Source organism: Desmodus rotundus, chromosome 8 (assembly GCF_022682495.2).
Source record: "Desmodus rotundus isolate HL8 chromosome 8, HLdesRot8A.1, whole genome shotgun sequence".
Lineage (NCBI taxonomy): Eukaryota > Metazoa > Chordata > Mammalia > Chiroptera > Phyllostomidae > Desmodus > Desmodus rotundus.
This window is the reverse complement of record NC_071394.1, coordinates 114,216,803-114,240,240: the sequence shown is the minus strand read 5'-3', so window position 1 is coordinate 114,240,240 and position 23,438 is coordinate 114,216,803. Positions and strand designations below refer to the sequence as shown.

The window sequence follows — 23,438 nt, the reverse complement described above, 5'->3', positions numbered from 1 at the left end:
CAGACCTCACTTCTACTAGGAGGCTATTTTTGGGGTCACATATCTTAACTGTTGTGTGAAGAGGGTTCTAACAGAAAGGATGCCCCTGAGAAAGCAACGCCCAGCCATTATGTAAAATGCCAGTGACCTGAAACAACCATAAAATCAGCAGGCTTTTGACAGACAGCTGGAGAAATTCCACGTGCTAAGTGGTGCAATTACAAAGAAATATTAGAGGTTTGGGTGAGAAACGCACTGGAACGTGTAGCTGAGTTAGCCGAGCCTTGCCGCGTGTAGGGCACGCCGGTCACCGGGATACAGAGCGAACGGCAGGTCTCCAGGAGTGCGTGTATCAGCCACAGTGATTTATTGAGTGCTTTAGTAGTACAAGTGTACATCAACTGATCCACAGTCAGAAGTGGCGGGTCCCTAAGGAATTTACAAGCACTTTAAGTAAATCAAAATACTTATTATTTTGTTCAATCCAACCGTCTTCTGTGTGGGGGACAGAAGGCTAGTGATAAACAGACTCTCAGTAATGCACAGTGATTCTGATTGAAGCTTTTGTACAAAAACTTGTTCCCAGTAGCATGCACCCACCAATAAAGACTTCAGTACAAAAAATTAACCCTAAGCACTACATTTAAGTAGAAACGAGATATAATTCTGAATTTGTGTTTCCCCAAAGATCACATAAAAGAAAAGAAATCCAAGTAAAACAGCAACAAAAAAACCACACAGGAATACAAAGCTTTGTAAGAAAGCTCTTACTATTATAGATCCAACATTGTTCGCACTGAAAACAAAGTTCCCATCCACAAGGAGGTGGGAGAGAAGAACCCAAATCTTTCAAGTTAATAGAAATTAAAAAGGAAATAAACGGGGCGGGGGGACTTGAGGGAGGGAGAGCAAAGGAAAAGAAAGAAGAGGAAAGAGGAAGAAGGGAGAGAGAAGGATGACATCCCATCACAAAACAGTTCACAACGTAATAAAAATAAGAAAATAAGAACCGAGGTCCGGAGGGCTGGGTCGGTCTATCGATGCACTTGGTGAATGTGCTTGCACAGGTCCGGCGGGGCGGCGCGCAGGCCCCTATGTGGCGTACCGCTTGGTCCACTGTCTGGCCATGCGGTCGTGCTCCGCTCTGTTGGTCATGTACTGTGTGGCGATGCTGCCCACCAGAGGGTCAGCTGGAAAGGAAGCAGAGTCAGGGGTCAGCAAATACCAGCACCTCTTCCATTTTCCAAGTCAGGGAAGAGAAGGGCTTCTGCAAGGCTGGGTGGGCTGGGGGGTAAGGTGTGGGGGTGGCAGTAGGCAAGGGGGAGGTGAGAAGCTGCTGCTCTAACCTGGAACGATGTCACTTTAGCAATGACCTGCAAATGACCTGTCACTGACAGCACACTTCACACCAGCTGCCCCAAGTATCATCTACCTGTGCTTTTACCGACGCCTCGTGTCACGTTTCTGGAAGTCTAATTCTCTCTCTGTCCCCACCACACACTGCTCACCCACCTGCCCTTGATTCCAAGTGGGCATTTCACTGAGAAGATACAGGTGGGCCGTGGAAGAGGAACTCCATGGCCCTTGATGAGATCTCTCGGGAGGGAGGAGGGTCAGATAACCTGGCAGCTCCTTCACCCGGGGTTACACGCCCCTCCCCACCCCCAGCACTCAGGGTGTCTGCACTGGAGAAGCCTCAGCTCCACCCAGTCAAGCCGCAGCCCTTAGTGAGCCCTAAGGACTTGGGGGTGGTAGGGTGGGGTGGGGAGAGAGTCTATTCCCAAATATGGGAATATCAAAATCCACAGAGCTCTTCACTACAAAAATACTGACAGATGTTAAAAATGGCTAGCACTCACTGATTTACCATGTCCTAACACTTCAATGTAGTAACTCCACACCCCTGAGGGGGCTGACACGTGAGGGAACTGAACATGAAGAGGGCACATCACTTGCTCAGGGTGGAGCAAGGGGTGGGGTGGGGCTCTTACCCAGACCAGACAGGGTCAACATTTAATTAAACAAAAAAGTCAAAGGAAACAACGTAATTTAGGGTTTCTGAAGATCCCAGAATCCACCCCCTTCCCTACATTCTCTAATTTTACTTTTCCCCTAACTTTTAGTTCCTGTAAATTTGGTGTTGAGAATTTGGGTGTGTTAGAGCAAGTGGATACGAAGGAACCAAAGGGGAAAAGAACCAAAAAATTAGCAAAAGTTAATAGTGAACATGAAAGAAAAAGGTAAGGATGGAAATGTGCCCGTGGCCTAATACCACCCGCAACTTGGGAAGACTGTGGGGTTCTAGTAAGATATCCACGGTCCTACCTTCTCAACATTAAAGGTACAATAGGAACACCACCTTTTATTGATCTTCTGAGGCTGATGATAACCAAGCCTTTGAAAGGCCTCCCAAAAAGACTGTGCTTAAGTTTTAACAAACCTTGCTTAAGTTTTCTGGGGCTTGTGCTAAGCGTGTTATAATTATTTTAGGAAGGGCCCAGTTTCTTACACTACTTGTATTACAAACAATGAAGAGATTACTCAGTATTGGGTTTGTTTAGAACTTTTGCCTGTCTGACTACCTTTTCTAATTCTTTTCCTTCACTGGCCCACATGCTGAGACCGACACTCTATCACTTAAAGCAGCCCCGCCAGAGTAAAAGGAGATGAAAATCAGTGACACCAAACATGGACACTAAATACCTGGAAATTGTCCCAAGGTACTTTTACAAAATGGGGTCCTTCCGGTCAGACTAAGTAATGAACTTAGAGTCTAAAAAAGGCCAAAGAGAGGTCTGAGTCACATTCCTCTACCCTTGAAAATAACCCTCCTGTGCCAGTGACTGCCAGTCTAGAATGCAGAGCCTTCGGATGACACTTGGGCTCAGCAGTTTAAGGCCACACCACTAACGACGGGTGTTTAATTAAGTAGACTCTATGTTAATGAGACGTCCTAAACACCCGTCCCTACTCCGCGCGGGCTGAGGCGCGGAGCAGGCTCACAGTCGGAAGGACCATCAGCGACAAGTGCTTCGTGTCAACATTATTTCAGCAGGGCCCGAAGGGGGGAATATCTCCAAAACAGGGAGAGTGCTACTAAAATTAACGTGCATTATGCAACATTTTTTGTATGCTTAAATAAACTGAATTTCTTTGACAGTTCCTTTTATCTTTTCACATTTGATTTTAAGAAGAGAAATATTTTCCAACTGTAAATTTATGCATGCTAACTATACAAACAATAATTATTAATAATCTTAAAAACCACCTGCGGCAATGCACAGGGCAGAAAGTGGTAAGTGAAGCACACCTGTAAATTCACTCATAGAAAAGTGTGTTAACATTTGACAACTCTTTAGACTTCTCTAAATATACAATGAAAACAAGATCAACGTATAGTCTGCTTTTTGTAATCTTTTGATTTTTTAAAAAATATGGTGAATAACTTTTTATACCAATAATTACAGACCTCGTTCATCATTTTTAAGATTTATCTGAATTAATAACAATTTCCTATTTAGAGACATTTGGGTTCTTTCCATTTTTTTTTGTGCTTTATAAACCATGCCGTAAAGAACACTATTGTGCATGAATCTTTGCAAATTTTTGCAACTCTTAAATCTGTTACGGAATAAAGAAGTAAAAGTATAAAATGAAGGAATTTTTAAAATCATATGTTATTAATCAAATAGATCTTAATGCTACAACTTTTTACTGAATAGAAGAAAGTTAAGACTGCAAGTAACAGTCGAAACCATGCCATGTATACGCAGCCAATGACTCGTGCAGTGAACGTAATGGAGTAAGACTTTTCTGTGTAGCGTATTTATAATTTTGCCCCAAAGTAAGGCATAATCTCGTTATGAGCTTTCAAATTTCATGGCTACAGACATAGTATATGAAATAATGGTCTTTAAACATAGATGAGTCAACCTTATTTCTGTCACAATTTCTTTCTAAAAAAGAAGGAAAAATTTCCCATATTTTGGGTTTCTAGAGTACTACTACTTTCCAAAGCCTTAATCAATCTTTGAGATTATCACCGATCTTCACTAGACTACGAAGTGCACCACTGGAAATTGATATTTAAGTCTCCTGTAACTTCTGCCAAGGCCATGAGGCACATGCCAAGGCTACCAAGGACCCCGTAAAGTCCAGGGAGGTCAAGCCCGAGATCCCAAAGGGCAGCATGCAGAAGCTCAATCAACTAGCCTGCCGCGCTCACCCCAAGCTTGGGAAATGTGCTTCTGCCCACGTCACCAAGGGTCTCAGGCTCTGTGGGCCAAAGTCCATGGCCAAGGCTCAAACCAAGGCTCAGGCTGCGGCTGTGGCTTCCAGAGGTGCCCAGGCCCCCACAGCTGGTCTGTCCACTGCGGATACTAACAGTGATAAAAAAGCACGCACACAGCTTCAGCTGGTGGGGTGCTTCGATGACACTGTACCAACACCACCAGCCCAATCTTTCAGTCCACGGTCGAGGAGGTTAGTCCTTACCTTTGATACCAGTAGAGAAGGAGGAAAGCTTACTGATCTAATTGCAAAATCTCCATTAACGGCAACCCACACTGGCACAGATAGAAGCCCCCCTCCCCCCACAAAACTCATGCTTTTCCTCAGGTGAAAACATCTATTTCAGTATCGCAAAGGTGCAAAGCAGCCATCAGCATCTGCCAGTGCTGGGAAGTCACCCTGCTAGATCATAATGACAAACTTTAAAAACATTAAATTTTTAATAGTAAACTTCTACTCTTTAAATTCTCAGAGTAAAATTTATTCTTGTAACTCAGAAGATGCTTTCATTAGGGGAATATTCATCCTTACGTAGGCTGTTCATTGATTTTAAAAAACTACTCTCCTGTGTTTCCTTACAGTAACTGCTAAGTGCAGCGCTAGCTTTACCACACACAAGGTTCCTGTCCATATCTGGGCTGGATTCTCCGCTTGAAGTTCTCTGAATAGGTTAATTTGTCTTTTGCCTTATTTGTTCCTCCTGTTTTTCTCAGTATAGTTTAAAAAAAAATTTACTTATTGATTTTCTTAGAGAAAGAGAGGAAGGGGGAGAGAGGATGGGGGGAGAGGGAGTGAGAGAAAAGAGAGGAGGAGTTAAGGGGGGAGGGGAAGAGAGGGGGAGGGGAGGGGAGGGAGAGAGAGAGAGAGATTGAGAGATCGATCAGTTGTTCCACTTAGTTATGCATTCATTGGTTGATTCTTGTATCTGCCCTGACTGGGAATTGAACCTGCAAACTTGACATATTGGGATGATGCTCTAACCAACTTCGTTACCCAGCCAGGGACTCACTGTAGTTTTATAATATGTTTTGATATTTGGTAGAACCCTAATATTGATGAGGTTGAGACTTAGAGCAATTAAAGCTATTTTACCCCAACGTTATAGAAATCTGATGTGTTTTTGAAGAACATTATCAAGATTTAGGAAATCTAAATTCCTCTGGGTAGGAGAAAGTGCAGATTTTTGCATTTTGGAATGTGGGGAAAACTGATTACTAATTATAGGCCCAACCCAAACCATAATGATTAATAAGTACCCTGAAGAGACACACACACACATATGTAGTGCATATATATGTAAAATATAATATACATATAAAATAATTTAGGGAGAAAATCACATCCATAATTTAAAACAAATAATGGACATTATGAAACTAGATTTAAATTTGAGAACCCTAAATAAAACTGCACACAAATCTAGTAAGATATGCTGTTAATCCAGAATTAATAACTGGTGATGTTAAAAGAGACATCGAGTGCCCCAAATACTAAAAAAGAGTAATACCTTTCTCCAGACTTATTAAGAGAAGAAAAGCTGACTCGGACAGCCCCAGAAGTCTGTCATAAAATAGGGAAAAGGAGAGAAAGCTTTGTGGGAATACTGAGCTGCCGCCCTGGGAGAGTGGGGTGTGTGGGAGTGGCGCTTCCCTGCCTCCCCTCCGCCCATCAGCCCACAGACGGGGAGACAACTTTTCCTCCCCCAGCTATGCGAGCAGGGTACCGAGAGACTCACTAGTGAAGACGGAGGGCGCCTGCCAGGAGATTGGGGTGTCTTCCCAGGCTAGAGGTTTAAACCAGACACGAGCTGCGCTGCAGCTGACCTGTCGATTTGCCCTTTGACACTGAGTAGAGAGAGCACGGAAGAAGCATCTGCACTGCTCTGTCCTCTGTGCCCCATCGAGAAGGCAGCTTCCCAGGGAGGGGACCCCAGCAGCAGGAGGAGAATGCTGTGAGAGAGGGCAGTGATGTCTTGGAGCCAGATGGCCAGCCAGTTTTTAAGTTCTTAGGAATTCAAACACAGCTGTTGTTAAAATTTAATTATATAAAGTCACAATGAAATAATTTATAAAGGTAATAAATACTTAAGATTCATTTCTTATTTTACTGCTATTACTGATCCTCATAGGTTTTTAAGTGTCTGCGGTATCGGTGTTGTAGGAAAAACCAGTGTGCTACTATGCCTCTCGTCCCAAGCACACACCCGTACGGCCAGGCGCGTAGCTCGAAATTGGCAAATACGGCCAATTAGGATTTAATTTATTGTTTTGTTGCCGGCATCAAGAAAGTGTTGGAAAAATACTAGTAAAACAGATTAAACTTATAGAAATGTATCGCATCTAGAGTCCTTACACGTTGAATAGCGTACTAATTGAAGGACATATTCTTCCAGTATTTAAACTGTCACTACTCAGCAAAGCAGTTGCTCATGAGAATAACTAACAAGTTCTGATATCCTTTGTCTTTCACCTCTGTCTCAGCTCTTAATTTAAATGAAAATATCACCCAACATTCCTGTTAAAACCACACTCATTTGTCGGCTGCAACCATAAGATGGAAACACGAAAGTTTCTGGCAGAAATCACTGAAAGTCGTCTGGGAGATTTTACTGGCCTTGTGGAATTTGCACGGAGGAGTACCGCACAGTTTACGTGCGTTACAAAGCAGTAAAGTGCGTAATGAATTTACCGACCTGCCTGTGCACACGCCTCCACGCCGCACCCACCCTGACGGTCAGTAAACTTTACCGGCGCATTCCCGGGGAAGGGGAGAGCCAAGGGCGTGCAGCCAAGCTGGGTCTCCCCCATCAGGAAACTGGAAAGTGAGCTCTCCAAACTACCCAAAGGTGAAGCAGCATTTTGTCACCTGTCACCCAGAAGCACAGATGGCAAGACACTGCTTGCCAAAGAAGTGGAGGGGCTGTACGAGAAATTAGGTAAAGAGACACTGTTCTGTTCCGTTTTCTAGTCCTTACTGCTCAGCAGTTAGGCCTTGAAAAGGGAGAGAAAGGAGGTCCCAGAACCAGACCATGTCCCGTCTACCCCGATGGACCGGGAGGAGGAAATTAAATTTAAATCAGGTACAGGACGGGAGTTTAAAAACGGACCGTGTTGATCTGCTAATAACTGAAAGTGACCTGAATGCTGTGAGATCTGCTAAATATTGTTAAGGGTTAGAAAAACAAGATTCAGCAAAACCTGGCCTGAGGCAGTGAGAATGGAGAAAATGAAAACCATTCCATGTTAATGCCTCCTGAGTCGAGACTGCTCAATAAACAATCCATCGGTTATAACCTAAGTGTAGGTTGGCCCAGTGTGTTTTAAACTTAACCTCACCCTATGAGCCCGCACAGCGGTGCTCTGTACGTTAAATCGATGTGTGCTCTGAAACATAAAGCGATCTGTTCGAACGGACTCCTCTAAAGAACAGCACAGATGGTGCCATCGGGCTGCAACTGCGGCCAGGCTCAGTGAAGCAATAACTCCTAATGAACTCAGAGGCTAGCCTGACACTAGAGGACCTAAGATACCAGAGAGTCACACATTACTTTCCCCAAAATATCACTGCAAAAAGCTGTGGCAGCCGCAAGTCGGAAAGAGCAAAAGGGGCCAAGACAGTAAAGCTAGATTTAAAAAACAACACAGCGGCTTTATTAAGCTATAATTCACACAGCGCAGTTTACCTGTTTAATAGGTACACTTCAGTAATTTTCGGGACATTCACGGAGCTGTGGACCCAACCCTCTAATCCATGTTAGAGTATTTCCATCATCCCCCAAAGAAACCTTGTACCTATTAGCTCATCACCCCAAATCCTCTAGCCCTAGACACCCAGGAATGTACTTTCTGTTGGCATTCTAGGTATTTGCCAATTCTGGACATTTCACACAAACGGAATCACACAACATTGGTGTTCTGTGACTGGCTGCTTTCACCGAGCATAATCTGTTCAAGGTTCACCCGCGTCGTAGCCTGTATCAGTACTTCCTTCCTTTTTACTGCCAAATAATATTCTAGCGTACGAGTATACGTTCATGCATTCACCTGTTGACGGACACACGGGTTGTCTTCACTTCTCGGCTACTATGAATAACGCTGCTACGAACAGCTGTGTACAATTTTGCACGGACACGTTTTCATTTCTCTTGGGTGTACACCCAGGATGGAGCTGCTCAGTCACGTGGTAACTTTATGCTTACCCATCAGAGGAACTGCCGGAGTGCCGTCCAAAGAGGCTGCGCCTGTTCATATCCCCGCCCGCAATGTGTGAGGGTTCCGATTCTCCACGTCCTCACCGACACGTGTTAGGAAATGATGCCAGATTTTAAAGACAGAATAGTTGACGGCCTGTTGGCCTATACTGACCAGGTGTCCAGTTTAAACTACACACACACACACACACACGCACGCACACACAGGTGGGCAAAAGTAGGTTTACAGGTGTTTGTATGAAAAATATAACATGAGAATAAATACAAGAATAAGCTGTGTTTTGTGTACTCACAGCTGTAAACCTACTTTTGCCTACCTCTCTATTTTCTACAAACATTTGTTTGTGCTAACCACGGAAAAGAATTCTTATTGGAGTATTTTCCTCATGGTCTCTGGCTACGAGTGACCAAAAGTTATCCTGATCCTCTTCCTGCTACTTGCAGCCGTGACTGAAGTGAAAAGCGACACCAATAATCTAATGACACTTGTTTGTAATGCGCACCTTTTCTTCAAAATTAAACAAATTACTTTTTATCCCACAGTTCTCAGATGCTGTCCACCCACTACAAACTATACTAATACACCGTCTTCCCTCTCAGATCGTCTTCACTGCTCACCCCCCCAGTGAGGAGCTTGGAGCGGGACAGGAGGTGTGAACTCAGCAGTCATGCCTCAGACACCACACGTAGCCACAGTCTCCGCTGCTCCTGGGAATCTGCACTCAAGTCCAGAGATATAAATAACCCACTGGAGCCAGAGCTGGACCGCATCTCAGTGGTTCCAGTTTACTAGATCATTCTGCCCGTCTGAGTGCTGAAACTCTGAGGCTGAGGCAGTCTGGGGAGTCCTATGAACGCTGTCCATGCTGAGGAGTGACTGTCCACCGAAGGTGTGGGCTTTGATTTGGGCTGAGGCCTTGCTCTTAACCTCTCTTCCAAAAGGGATGTTGTTGAGTCCTCTGCTGAACCAACCATTATCAAGGAGGGCACTTAGCACCCGGCTTGCAACTCTCACCTGTCCTTGAGGGCAGGCAGTGTCTCCTTTTCAGCCTTGTGTCACAAAACCAGAGAGCACTGGTGGCACTGCGGGTGACCTTCACTGAGTGTTCAATAATGAATCAGTGAGTAATCAGACCCCCTGGTCCGGACGGAATTCAGTTTGGGCTGGTATCGGGTACCTGGCTGGACATCCTTTCTCCTTCTGACGCTTGAGTCTCCCTGACATTTACACCTACAGGGTCAGCGGCTCTCCGGGCGCTGACGTGAGATGGTAAGCATCTGAACGCCCCCAGAGTCATTGTTTTTGTGGCTTAGTAGTTAGCTTTACCTGCTTTAAGTCTGGAGAAGATAATATAATCTATTTCCTAAAAGGGACTTCTTGCTTTGTCTTCAAGCTTCCCTGCTAGCTTCTTCTTTTAGTCTTGGAAGGTTTCAATCCTTCTATTTTGTAAAGATTGGTATAGTTAGTATGTATGCAGGAGTTTCTTGTTTTAGTTCCGACAGCTTGCCTGAACCTGAATCTCCCTTTGTTTTAAGCCCTTGAGCGCCACATTCTACCACCAGGCCGCACTTTCTCCATACACCCTGCTTCCTCCCTACTTCTGCTTCAGCCAAGTGGGCAGGTCTATTTCTAGGATTCAGGCTCTTCCTGTATCCTTCTGACAGAGGTAAAGAACCGTGGTCGGATAAATTCTAATATATCCTAGACGGTAAATTGTGAACCCTGGGTTTCATTTTCCTGCTAGCAGAACATGGGGGATTGCTCAGTGGGTGACCCACCGGACATCATGACCTGCTAAACAACACTCATTGGTCTTGAAATGCATCCTTTTGTTCACCAAAGTTGGCCTGGAAATTTGTGGGAGACCAGGTGCAGTCAAGTTCACATGGTCACTAGTGATGCTGTCATAGTGTTTAGGAAACCAAGTCCTGGGGATTCTTAGCCCTTCCCCTCTTCTTCCTCTGCATGGTCTCTGTCTTCTCTTACCCGGACCATAAAAATACCTTCCTGAATGTCTCCCTGTCTTCATTCGCTCTATTCTCAGATGAACGAAGCTTTTTAGTCTTTAAAGACACAAACCTGGTCATTCAAGGCCCAAGGTCCCTCTTTCAAAACCTTCTATCCCCCTGCACACCCCGCCTTACCTCCTGCCCCCACCGAGCCCCAGTGGCAAAGACCAACTGTGCATAAAAATGCATTTCTGCCCATAACCTGTCTGATGTTTCAGATGCTTTTTTACCCATTGAAGTATTTTTTCAATACCCTAAGCATACTTTTACTTCCAGTAGGGGCTGTTCTAAAGTTCTGCCCTCCTCTCTGGTTCTTACTGTTAGTGGAGGAAATAGAACTTTTCAAAGGAGGCGAACATGTTTCTGTGAGAGAACACTGTAGCACAGAACAGTGTGAAATCACTGTTCAGAAACAAAAATTCTTAATGGAAAACTTCATGCTCACACAGTGTCAAGTGCTGGCATTAAAATAATGCATCAGTATGAACTGGTTTCCATTTTAATAGCCTCGTGAGCAACAAATAACTCCTGACAACAACCTGGTCAGCCTGCATCGTCATTCTAGTCTTCCCTAGGGAGCTCAGTCTCTAAGGAAGAAACTGGAAGCCACTGATCTCATGAGGAGGGCTCTTGAAACACAGAAAGGAAGAAAGAAAAGAGGTGGCAGAAGCACTTGCCAAAGTAATCTGCGAATACATTATTAAAATGAAGCTGAGCTATTTGAGCAGAATCGCCCCATCCCCCACGTGAGGGAGGGAAGAAGACACTGCTCATTGTGGGGTTTTTCCAATCAGCGCTTTAAACCGGATTTTAAGCCTTTTCAGAGTTAAGCCAACTTCTCCCTGGCCAGATGGCCCCTGTAACCTCGCTCGGCAGGGAACCCCAGCCCTCTGTCTCCTGCTGCTTCCCTAAGTAGGTCTTTGATTACCCCTAACAAGCCCTGCAGCACCTGCCGCTACAACCTGTTGACCTTTCCTAACCTTGACACTTCTCAGTCTGGCTTCCAGTTTCTCTCTGTCTCTCTCTCACACACACATTCCAGGCCTACTGTGGGACAAGGACAACTATCAAAACTTCAACTTTCTCACTCACGACAGAGGTAGTAATGGAAAGCTGGGCTTCTCTCTGATTGCACAGCGACTTTGTTTACAAGGGCAGGGGGTGGACTCCCTCCCCGTTCGGCTAATTCCCTGGGGTACCTGACACAGATCTTTCTCTCCACAGGAAATGTTCATATACCTGATCACAATGTGACTGTCACCTAATGTGCCATCTTTTCCAGAGACACGTACATTCTCAAAGGGAACTATAGAGACCATACTTAGCACTAAGAAATTAAACTACCAACATGATTGGAACAAAAGAGTATGTGTATAATCTAGTTCTGTTTTGTGAGTAGGAGAAATTTTGGGTTCTTCAAATCACAGAGCCGAAAGCCACAGTCCACTCTGCCACACGGACCCGGCAGTGCCGGACAACACAACTGTATCTTTTGCATCCCCTACACGTAAGCCTGGTCTCCACTGTTATTTCCCATGTAGCTCGCCGTGCTAGTCGTTCCTCATGGCAATCTGACCCTCATTGATGTTTCAGCTTTTCAAACAACATTTTAACACCCACATTACACTACCTTATTTCTTTCTCCAAGATTCACCATTAAACGTGAGAAAACAAATTGTAGGAAGCTGGCTTCTTGGCTGGGACCACGCACACCATGAAGGGGTAGGAGGCACGACGCTTTCTATCCTGGGGCCAGAAGCTCACCCGCAGGGGCTTGGACCCACTGCTGTAGTGATTCAACACTGGTCAAACCACGGGATTCTCTCGGGACACTGAAAGGTCACTCCTGATTCGGCACAAAGCAGGACGTGCTGGGGCCCTAGTTGTTAAATGCTTGTGTGGGGGGCATAGTGACAGGTTCCCAGATGCAGTGCTTCCCTGGGAGTACTTTTTGGAAGCTAAATTTTGGTGTTAAAATTGAATCTGGTAACAAATACTAAATTACACAACCATATGGAAATTCTAAAATAGTTATTTTTATAGTAGCCTTATAAAGTTTAATTTACCCTCTTGCCCTGAGAGATTTAATGAATGCTTAAAACAGCTCCACTTATTTTCCTGCAATTGGTTACATTTGTTTCTAGTGTAAATATGCTGACTAGATTTGCATAGTGATTATATGTCTAGAGGTATTTTTTTGGGGGGGGGGTGAATAAAAGAGGCAATGAATAGGCTGCCCCTAAATGAGAATGCACTCAAATCTGCATGAACAATTTATTTTCACTTGCAAATTAGGTTCCCTTTGTATCTGTAATGTTTTCCTTGTTTAAAGAACCATTCTTCATACACACACACTGCGATTGTTCTTAGGAATCATGATTTTAAAAATACACATTTTTTTTTGGTAAGGTTAAATCAATCATCTAGGCCTGTCAAGTTGTGCTCCATCTTGTCAGCGATCATTAAAGCAAATTTCTGGCACTGACGATGCTGTACTGTCTGACTTAGGTCTGGGAAAATACCAAAAAAAAAGCTCAGCCCTATAGGAAATAGATACCTGAATAACTATTTGTGGCAAATGACATTAATAGAATGACTGTCTCTTTTAATTTTATCTATTTGCCAACATTTTACGTATAGAATACTTTTAGTGAGGATTCTTGCTTACCATTAATCAATTTCAAATTTACTGAATTATACAAAAATTTTTTAAAGTTCTTCCAGATAAAACACAAAGTTAAAAGGTTCACGAGAAAACCATTACAGAAAATACGACCTGCTCAGCACACCAGGACAGATTTCCAACTCTGTATTAAGAAATAGATATCGAAGCAGGGGCATCTGGAGATCAAAGTAGCCTCTTGGCCTCTGAATGAGACCACATCCCCTATTTGCATAAGCAATGACTATACTTTCACTTGCAAATTAGGCCCAACAGGTACCTAGAGATCTGTACACATTGAAATTACTCAGTCTAGGAGAATCATATAAAATCAGTAATAATTCAAAATAATACTAGAAAACCATTCCTGTAAAGATAATAAAAAAATTACGCATCAGCATTTAACTTCATTACAAGTTATTCCTAATGCACATGCCGCCAAGCCACAGCGGTGTCAACTCATGTTAAATATTTTATCCAGACTTTAAAAATTCGTATTAGAGTGACAAGTAGATATTGTGTCCTTAATTCAACATTGTACCAACAATAAATAAATAAATAAATAAATAAAGGAAGGATGTATAAATTTCTTATGGCAGGACAGATGGGGCCTGCTGGTATTAAACACGACTGTCTCTTATTTCTGGAAGCAAGTAATTAAATTTTGCTTAAAATCGGAAATGAAAATTAGCTTAGTAATTTAAATCTAATTCTCATTTGTACTGGGGCGGCGTCTCTAGTCTAGTTGTACATGGTATTTGACCCTGAAAGCCCCAGCCCCCCCCCCCCCCCCCCCCCCCCCCCCGGCCAGGTAATCTAGTGTGGGGGTGACAGGTCATAGTTAAGGCTGATTACGAGGCGGTAAAAACAAATTTTTAATGCATTCCATACCAAGTGGCGCTTTGGGACTGCCTGGCCCTGGGGGTGATGTTAAATGCTAACTAATCAGACGCACTTGGATTCCTTAAAAGGTGCACGACGTACTGACAAGCCAACCCTCCATTTATAATCAAGTTAGAAACCAAAATAAAAATGAATTAATTGTTTCTCTAGAGACAACATAAAAATAAAACTTTAGTGCTTCATTTCTTTAGCTGGATATTTTTAATCTTTCAAAACTAAAGTCTGTGGAGTTCAATACGTTCAGTCCATACTTACAGCAAATCATTACATGACGCTCTGTTGAGACTTCAGTTTTCTGATGATTTATTTGACTGATCTCATTAGGAAATGGTACTTAATAACCTATCACGGGAAAAAAGGTTGTCTATAAAAATTTAGTTTTAGCACTTGAACTGGTCAATAAATTAGATGAGCAGATTTTAGCGAACACAAGTGCTGAACACAGGCAAAGCAGCGTTCCCAGACTGGATGGGGAATATCCAGCAGACAGATGCTAGGAAACTAATCCATGTTATATTCAAAAAGTTGGTCCACATCATCCCTCCGACCACCTATAACACAGGTGGCAAACGCAAGGCCCATGGGCCAAATCCGATCCTCTACCTCCTTTTATCTGGCCCGGCACCTTGTTTCTACCCAGCAGCAGCGCTGAGCTCCTGCTTACCTGTTATGGAGTAATTACATTTATACAGTCCTAAAATTACATTTGGCCCTTTGAAGGCAACCGTGAAGCTGATGTGGCCCCCGGTGAAAATGAGATTGACACCCCTGACCTTTAATACACTACAAGTTAGATGAAAGATGAAATTCTATAAATTAACCACAGGTGAGCCCACTTTAGGGACAATCTGCTAATGAGCTGTTACTCTGAACCTCCTTTTCTTAGAGACTGATTTCAGGATGGTCCAAATATCATCTGGACTCATGTACCAGATTTGCTTTTATGTAAATCTGAGACTCAAGCTTCGAACCGAAAACAGTACGTGCGTACTTACAGCTATGTGCGTGCGTATGTATCTGCTTAGGGGCATAGAAGTGCAGAGGAGCAACAGTGAAGTGGCACACTGTTTGCACAGTTGCATTTATCTGGGCTTTCCCCCTGTGCTCACAGAACAAAAGACATTAAGCAATGTACTTCTGAGGTCTGAGAACGAATGTGCGGATTGGACGTGGGAAGTCTGAGACTAGCCCAAAGTCATGGTGAAGTATTTTGGCAACCAGGTTTTGTTAGGGCATCAATCTGCTAGTGGCTTTGGAGGACATATCTGATTAGGTGGAACCAACCCTTGCCCAGCTACTATTGTTGACATTCCTTTGATAAAACGATCTATAATATGACCTTCAAGGGATATCACCCCGGAGAATAACAAAGAGAAATGCAGTCAGACAACCATTTTGACATGCTCCTCTCAGCCACAGGCTGACCTAGTGTGTTGATGTCAAGAGAAACAAAATGCTAAATTGACTTTCTAATGGAATTTGTCCCTATGATCTCCACGGAAGGCTACTTAAGCCTCGTTTGTGGACAAGAGGGTAGAGAAATACAGTGACAGAGTAACCCATTAATAAAGAACTGAGCACATGCCTTTGAAAAACTTATGGATGAGGTCTGCTATGCTCTTTATCTTTGGAAATGCAAGTGAATGATGAGGAGGCTGAATCTCATCAATCACACAAAGTACATGACTGATAGGTAAAGAAAGGAATAATTTTACATAATATACCAATTCTGTGTGCACTATTTCAGAGGCATAGCATGTTAACATTTGTTTTAAAATTAAATTGTGCAGGACTTTTATGAGTGAATTCAAAATATAAATTTTGATTGTATAGAAGAAATGCTGGATTCCCGAGATAAACACACATAAGCCATGTGAGTGGCATAAAGGATACAATTCTAACCCCTAAGTTTGTATGATGTATTTTATAAGGGTGAATCTTTAATGTCATATAAACCTAAGTAATGCCCATAATACTGGCTTTGTCTTAAACCTAGGATCAGTTGGTTTTAATACTAAAACCATATCCACAATTCTAACCTGCTTTCTTTTCATGCTTGCTTTTGGGTACAGCTTTGGAGGAAGCTGCTTCATGTCTAAAAACGTCTAAAGAACGATTGTCAATGATTGGGGAGAAACAGGAACAGAACAGAGGCATTTAGAAAGCCAAACCCTCTCCTCCAGAAACTAATGCTCCACTTTAAATGGTTAGTGTACAAACCACGTACAAGTGTGTCAGTTTGTTACTGTAAATGGGAGATTAAAAATCACCGACAGCAGCAAAGGTCCCACGGCCACGGCTGCCGGCACATATAGGCACTGTGGTAAAGAGCTGGAAAAACTCGGGCACTCATCTGTGCTGAGAGGCTGCTTTACTCCAAGCCCACGAGTCATGTGTCTTTGTGGTTCTCCCCCCAGCCCCTTAGAAAGTTATAAAGTTTATAACAGCATGGGTTCTTGATCTAGTAGAATTTTTATTAAAGTATGATCAAAGGTTTCTATCTTCCCTAAAAAGGAAATTTAGAGCATTTTGGGCTACATGAACAATGGAAACATCTCAATTTGCTGATTCATCTTACTGACCGAACTCAGGCTAACTTTATGATTGAGACACAAGCGAACACTCCTGAAATCGTCTTCAACTTTCACCTGTAAGGCCCTAGTGTGGTTATGATCAAGGTGATTATGAATCAACAAGAAAATGTTTATTAAAATTGAGAAAATAACTCTTTTTCTTTACATTTGAAATTTTTACATGGAAAATACTATTAATACATTTTGAAAAATTCATTTTGCTATAGAATGACTCTTAAGGCAACACGTACGTATTTTGGAGGTTAAAAGAGTGGCTGAAAACAGCAGGGAATGGGGAAAAACAGGCTTCCAGGGTTTTAGTCAACAAGAGGTCAATGTTTTTTTGTGTGATTCCCAGCCATAGCCTTGGATGGTAGTTGAAGATCATTTCAGACTGTGCCTGAATTCATGTGGTGAAACCTGATGGGAGAGATGAGGTGAGCTAACAGAGAGATGCCACAAAACCTTACATTCTTAAAAGTTCAACAGTGCAATTTGTAAAAAAGTTACTGTGAAATAAACAGCGACCCGGATTCCGTTCACAGTGAAGGGCGCTGGGGCTGCGGACTGTGGGTCACGGAGCGGCAGAGCGGGGACACACGCGCACGCGCGCGCACACACACACACAGGCATCTCCGCTACCTCCTGACTCCTCAGTGTAGAGCTGTGGACATGCTCACACTCAAAACCCTCTCTTCGGTTACTCTCCTTCAGGAGGCCTTCTTCACCTAGTGCCTCAGTAATAGGGACTCTTAATTCAGTTAAAAGACATGTTTACCGCGAGCCCTTTATAATGCTGGCTGGACATTCTGCTAGCAGTAAGCAAGAGGAGGAGGAAGATCAATTCTTGCCTTGCCTAAAATTTGGGATAAAACAAACACCAAGCCATCTTTTGAAGCCAGTGGATAGAGTTGTATTCTAAATAAATTTATTGAGGAAGTTTATTTAGGTCTAGTCAACACCCACAGTCCCTAGGAATGGGTACACGAGGCAGAATATTTTTACCAACATTATGATGGAAACTTATATACACTCTGTATCAATCTGCTTGGGTGTCATAACATAATACCACACACTGGGCGGCTTAAACAAAAGAAATTTGTTTCTCACAGTTCTGGAGGCTGGGAAGACCAAGATCAGGGTGTGGGCCAGTTTGGTTTCCAGTGAGGGCTCTCTTCCTGGCTTGTGGACAGCTACCTGATCCACGTCCTCAGGTGGCAGGGAGTGAGAGAGCCTTCTTTGGTCTCTCTTTTTTAAAAAAAGTTATCACCCGAGGATATGATTACTGATTTTAGAGGGAGAGGGACAGAAAGAGAAAGAGGGAAAAAGAGAAACATTGACGTGAGAGAAACTTCGATAGGTTGCCTCCAGTGAACATCCCCATGGAGGATTGAACCTGCAACTCAGGTGTGTGCCCTGACTGGGAATTGATCCCACAAACCTTTTTCCCCTGGTGTACAGGATGACGCTCCAATTGGCCAGGGCATCCCTGGTTTCTTCTTATACAGACACTAATCCTATTGGGTCCGGGATCCACCCTCATGACCTCATTTCACCTTAATTACCTCCTTATGGGTCCTATCACCAAATAAAGCCAGGGCTCCCACACAGATTTCTGGGGGGGACCCAGTTCAATCCATAGCACACCCTTAGGGGCTGCTCTTCCTACACCTTGGGGCCGTTCACAGCAAGCCACGTTTCGCATCCCATCACCCTTGCCCAGCAGGCCAGCCCTCACGTCTCTCATCCTTCTCACCTGCTCATCCCCACAGTTCCTTGTCCTGCTCCCCTTCAAGATGACCCTCCCCAGCTGCCCACCCTTTCTAACCGCACCCTCCCCAGCTGCCCTCTCATGAGACAGCGCACTCTTTCGGTACTCCCCTTACACCTGGCCCACCTTCCATTGGGCTGGAAGTGGCTGGGAGAGCATTTCCAGTCGTGGCAGCAACAACCGTGGTGGTGGTGGCTGCCGAGCCCCTGCTGCAGTGCCTCATACAGTTCCTTCCAACATTTGGCGCTAAGAGTAGGTATGTTGAGCTGGGTGCCTGAGGATTCTCTAAAATTGCAGCAATGAGTAGTAACTGCAGTGGCTATTTATGAATAGGCCAATTGAAAGTGACTGCTTTAATAGTGAACGGGAACATTTCCTACATTCACAAGTCTGTGAGAGCGGTTTGTGTGAAGGAGTATACAAATGGAATACTGTCAGAATCAGACTGGGGAGATGAGGAAGGACTTGAAAAGACTGCTGACCCCCAGACACCGCTCACAGTTCGAGACTTGCTCAGTGCCGTTATAATGCTAAGAGCAAGACAGGCTGCAGCGAGAGGGACCTTGGAAAAGTTACTGGAACCTTGGAATCACCAGATGTCAATGCTGGCAGATGACAGAATAAACAGAGAAAAATGGATGCTATGTGGCAGGTATGCAGGGAGCATTTATACATCACTCGTCTTACCTGTATGAAGGTTCTGAGGTACTTCAGAACTACAAAGGTAGCTTCCCTCACCTCACCCCAAGTTGGCCAATCCCGAGCAGAGGATTAAAATTCTGTCCCTGCAGATTTTGAGTGGGATGGGCACATTTTATAATGAGCATGTGACTGAGCTACGATGGACTTTTGTGATGAATAAATCACTTAATAGCAATGTCATGCTTGAGGGTGATTTGTCCTAAACCCTTACAGATCGTGCCCACAGAGCTCCCCTCTTTCTCTTTCTGCTGTCCCTACAGATCAGCAGGGCCCTCTGACTAGGGGTGGGGCCAGCTCTGGGAGACAAAGCACTTTTGTCCGAGGCAGATCGAAGGGCGGTGGAGCATACTGTGGAAATTTCACCTCTTGGGTCTAATGTGTTTGGCTATTACAAACCCACCCTGGTGAGGGAGTCTGATGACTGAGAAAGACCTGAGTTACTGCCATATCCTGACCCCATGCCCCACCCATCCCGTGAATTACCGTATTTTACTGTGTGTAATGCCCACTTTTTGCTCAAGTTTTTGAGGGAAAAAGGAGGATGCACATTATACATGAGTATACTAATTCCATATCTATAGAAGTGTTTTCAATTTTTTATTTATGCTTATACATTAAAAGTGTAACTAGAAAGCAGTAGTGATATCCATATGCAAAATAATACCCTGGAATATTATGATAATTGGTTTTGTTTCTGAAATAAATAAAAAATTGATTAAAAAAATTAAGACGAAAGATTTTTTTCCCCCCGAAAGTTTGGGCCAAAAACATTGGTGTGCACACTATACACGGGAGTGCATTATACGCAGCAAAATACGGTAACTGCTGTGAGTCTCCTACCCGGCCAAACGGACAGACACTGCAGAAAGGCTAACCAAGGCATTCTGGGCTCCCTCAAAGGGAGCACCTGTGTCCCAGCCACAGGACGGTGTGGGTGGGGAGTGGTTTCCACCTGCAGCACATCCTGGCAGAGCGGGCGTCCTGAGGCAGAGGGCTTCCGTCATTGGCCACGGTGGCGCTCCGGGTGAACACAAGCTCTGGTTTTAAGTGATGGCATACTCACAATCAAGATCTTCTACTTTAATCTCAAGAGCAGAGACTTTGACCTAAAGTTACATTAACTACTCAGTCCCTCCTTCCCGCCCTGGCCTCGGGCCTGGACCAGAGCTTGGTAAATGTCTGCTGAACAAGCGAGTAACCAAGCTCAAGGCATCGGTGTGGTGTCGGTGCACAGAAGCTACGTCTCAGCTGTGTCACACACGGGCCACGGCTGGGGAAGTGTGACCCAGATGTTCACAGCTCAAGCTCTAGAGTCAAACTCCTTTAATCGAAATCCCAGTTCTGACCCTTATCTGGACAAATTACCTTCAACTCTCTGAACCTGTTTTCCTCATTTGCAAAAAGTGAATAACAACATCAGTGCAACCCCATAGGGTGGTTCAGAGGATTAAGTGAGGAAACGAATGACAGGCACTGAACAGTGTCTGCTGTTCAGCAGGTTCAAACTTGGGCAGCTGTTGCTGCTGCTGTTATTAGCACATTCACGATCACTATCATCACCAAACCAGGCAATACAAGAAAGCCAACAAGCCACTACTCACCCCCACTGCTGCCTGGGTGTTAATGCTGCTGGACCTGCCATTTCAGGGCCAGAGGCAGAGAGCCCTTGCTTCTCAGCATTCCTTTCCTGTCTTTCCCATTCTGGATCAAACTGTGGCTCTATAGGTTGACCTCCAGGTTAAGCTGTTTGGTGTCTCCAGGGAGCTGCTTTTACTTTATTTTTATTGAATTTATTGGGGTGGCAGTGTTAATAAAATCATGTAGGTTTCAGGTGTACAACTCTATAATACATCATTCATATGTTGTGAGTTCACCACCCCAAGTCTCCTTCCATCACAATTTATCCCCCCTTTACCCTCTTCTACCTCCCCCCACTCCCCTTTCCCTCTGGTAATCTACGGAGCTGCTTTTAAAAAGTGGATGGTGATTCTTTAAAAATTTTATTCATTGTTGAGCACGGGCCTGCAAAGCAAAGGGTCACTGGTTTGATTCCCAGTCAGGGCTCATGCCTGGGTTGCAGGACAGGTCCCCAGTAGAGGGTGCACGAGAGGCAACCACACATTGATATTTCTCTCTCCCTCTTTCTCCTTCCCTTTCCCCTCTCTAAAAAATAAATAAAATTAAAAAAAAATTTATTCATTGTGGTAAAATGCACACAACATAAAATTTACCATTTTACTCATTTCTGAGTATATAATTCAGCGGTGTTAAATACATTCAAATTGCTGTTGGATGGTGATTTCCTGAAGGGCGATGCTTTTGGCTTCCCCTGGAACAACTTGCAGGACGCTTTTCTCCCTGGAGCCCAGTGGTGACCGAGAGTGACAGGGGCCTCCCAGGTGATGCCTAAGGGTCTGCTCTGGTTCAGGGACCACACGCCACATGGACCTTCCACACCTTGGTACTAACCGAGATTTACCAAGATCTTGGTCTAAGTCTCTTCTCATCATAAACACATTTATTTCCACAGGCAATGAAATAAAATGTTGGCGGGTGAGAACCAAACTGTGGTCACATGGATGCGTAATTAAGACATGAAGTCAGCCCTAATGTTCACCTCCCAGGAGCCACAAACAGAAAATCTACACTGTAAGGGGATTTTTTGGGGGGTGGGATGACAGCACGGAGATGATAATGCTATCACCAGTCTGACTACTTGAACGGCATTAACTCCTACTGCCTCTGTAACTTTTAAAGAGTATTAGACTAGAGAACATTTGCGAAGGAAAAGTCACGGCCGTGTAAGAATTTCCTTCTTAGTGTTAAAAAAAATTATGTTTTCACCCTATCTTCTGGTTTATTACTACAACGGCAATGTTTGTCACTGGGATGACATATATATTAAGATAAATATATACTATACACGTTTAAAAATTAAAACTTCTCAAAAAGCATTCTGGTTACCTATGCGGAAGACCTGGAAAGAAACAGAGGATTTCATTCCCCTCCGATACTCAGATGGAAGGTGACGCCTGGTCCCATGCTTCCCTGCTCTTGAAAGAGCCCCTCCAGGGGTCACCTCACTCACAGCAAGGAGTTGCCGAAGCAACCCTTCCTTCCTAAAACCCTTTGAAAGAAGTGAAATTCAATTCTCAATTCTGAAAAGTGTTATTATTTTTATTTACTAGTGAGTTTCTAATTCTCTGTAAATTTAACATAGTACAAGTAAGCTATAAACACACATCACTAATTACTCATGAAAAGAAGTAATCCCTCAAGGAAAAAAGAGAGACTCCATAATTTTAGGAAGGACTAGTGTAAATGGAAACAGATGCTTTAATACTAGGAAGGGGGACAGAGAATGTTTACAACGTACAGTCGTGGTACCAAGCACCTACTGCAAGCTGGGATAGGGCAGCTTTCTGCCCATTTCCACTATAGCTGACTTAAGTTTCTGCCCAGTTTAACATGGGATATTTTCATTTTAATTAAACATAAGACATGCTAGCTGATTCTTAAGCATTTACATTTCATAAAGAGCTGAATAAAGATAAAAATATTAATTAAAAGCAACTTAAAAACTTCAAAATTAAGTTAGATTAATTAAAATCTAACTTAAAAACTTGCCCCTTTGCCAAGTAAAATTTAACTTTAGGCTTTCTCATTGTAATTTACTGATATTTACTTTTTAAAACTTCAGTATATACAATTTTAAATTATTTACTAACTCTTAAAAATTCAAACAATAAAATATAAAAGTGAATCATGAAAATCCTTCTTTCTGACCTTATACCTTCAAATTCTGACCCCCCAGAGGGTCGCTGCTTTTTGGCAGCTTGGTGTGTGCATTTCCATGCTTTTTCTGTGCATTTACAGTCAAACACACATGTGCGAAGGTGTTTATGGCCAGTTTTGTTTTTAACAGATCAAATGACACAATATTGTAGATTTTCCTTTTTCTCTTTCTCACAGCTGCATCTATTTAATATTCTATTTAACTATTCCCTAGTGACGCACATTAAGAACCTTTCCAGTTTTTTGCTATTACAGATTAACACTGCGGAGTACTCCTCATACGTATATCCACCAGCACCGTGAGTTATTTGTACAGGGCAGATTCCTAGAAGTGAGACTGTTGGTCAGAATTTATGTGCATTTTACATTTCGACAGCACCTCCGAAGTGTCCTTGAAAAATGTCCCAATCCTCATTCCTACAAATAAGCATGCCTTCCCCTACATCTTCCCCATACAGAACATTAACTTTTTTGTCAATCCAGTGATTAGAAGAAATCTTACTTGGTATTTACTAGAGTTTTAACGTGTTTTCCTGTGTTTCG

At 43.5% G+C, this 23,438-nt stretch overlaps 1 protein-coding gene across 1 annotated transcript in view; it reads right to left on the bottom strand.

Annotated features, from left to right (window-relative positions):
* Positions 1–208: 208 nt before the first annotated feature.
* LOC112309514 (ubiquitin-conjugating enzyme E2 E2) overlaps positions 209–23,438 on the bottom strand; it is a 257,222-nt gene continuing 233,992 nt past the window's right edge. Inside the window, exon 6 of the mRNA XM_053929637.1 lies at positions 209–1,169. Coding sequence (XP_053785612.1) covers positions 1,072–1,169 — 98 coding nt within the window. The 3' untranslated portion in view covers positions 209–1,071. The remainder of the gene's footprint in view (positions 1,170–23,438) is intronic.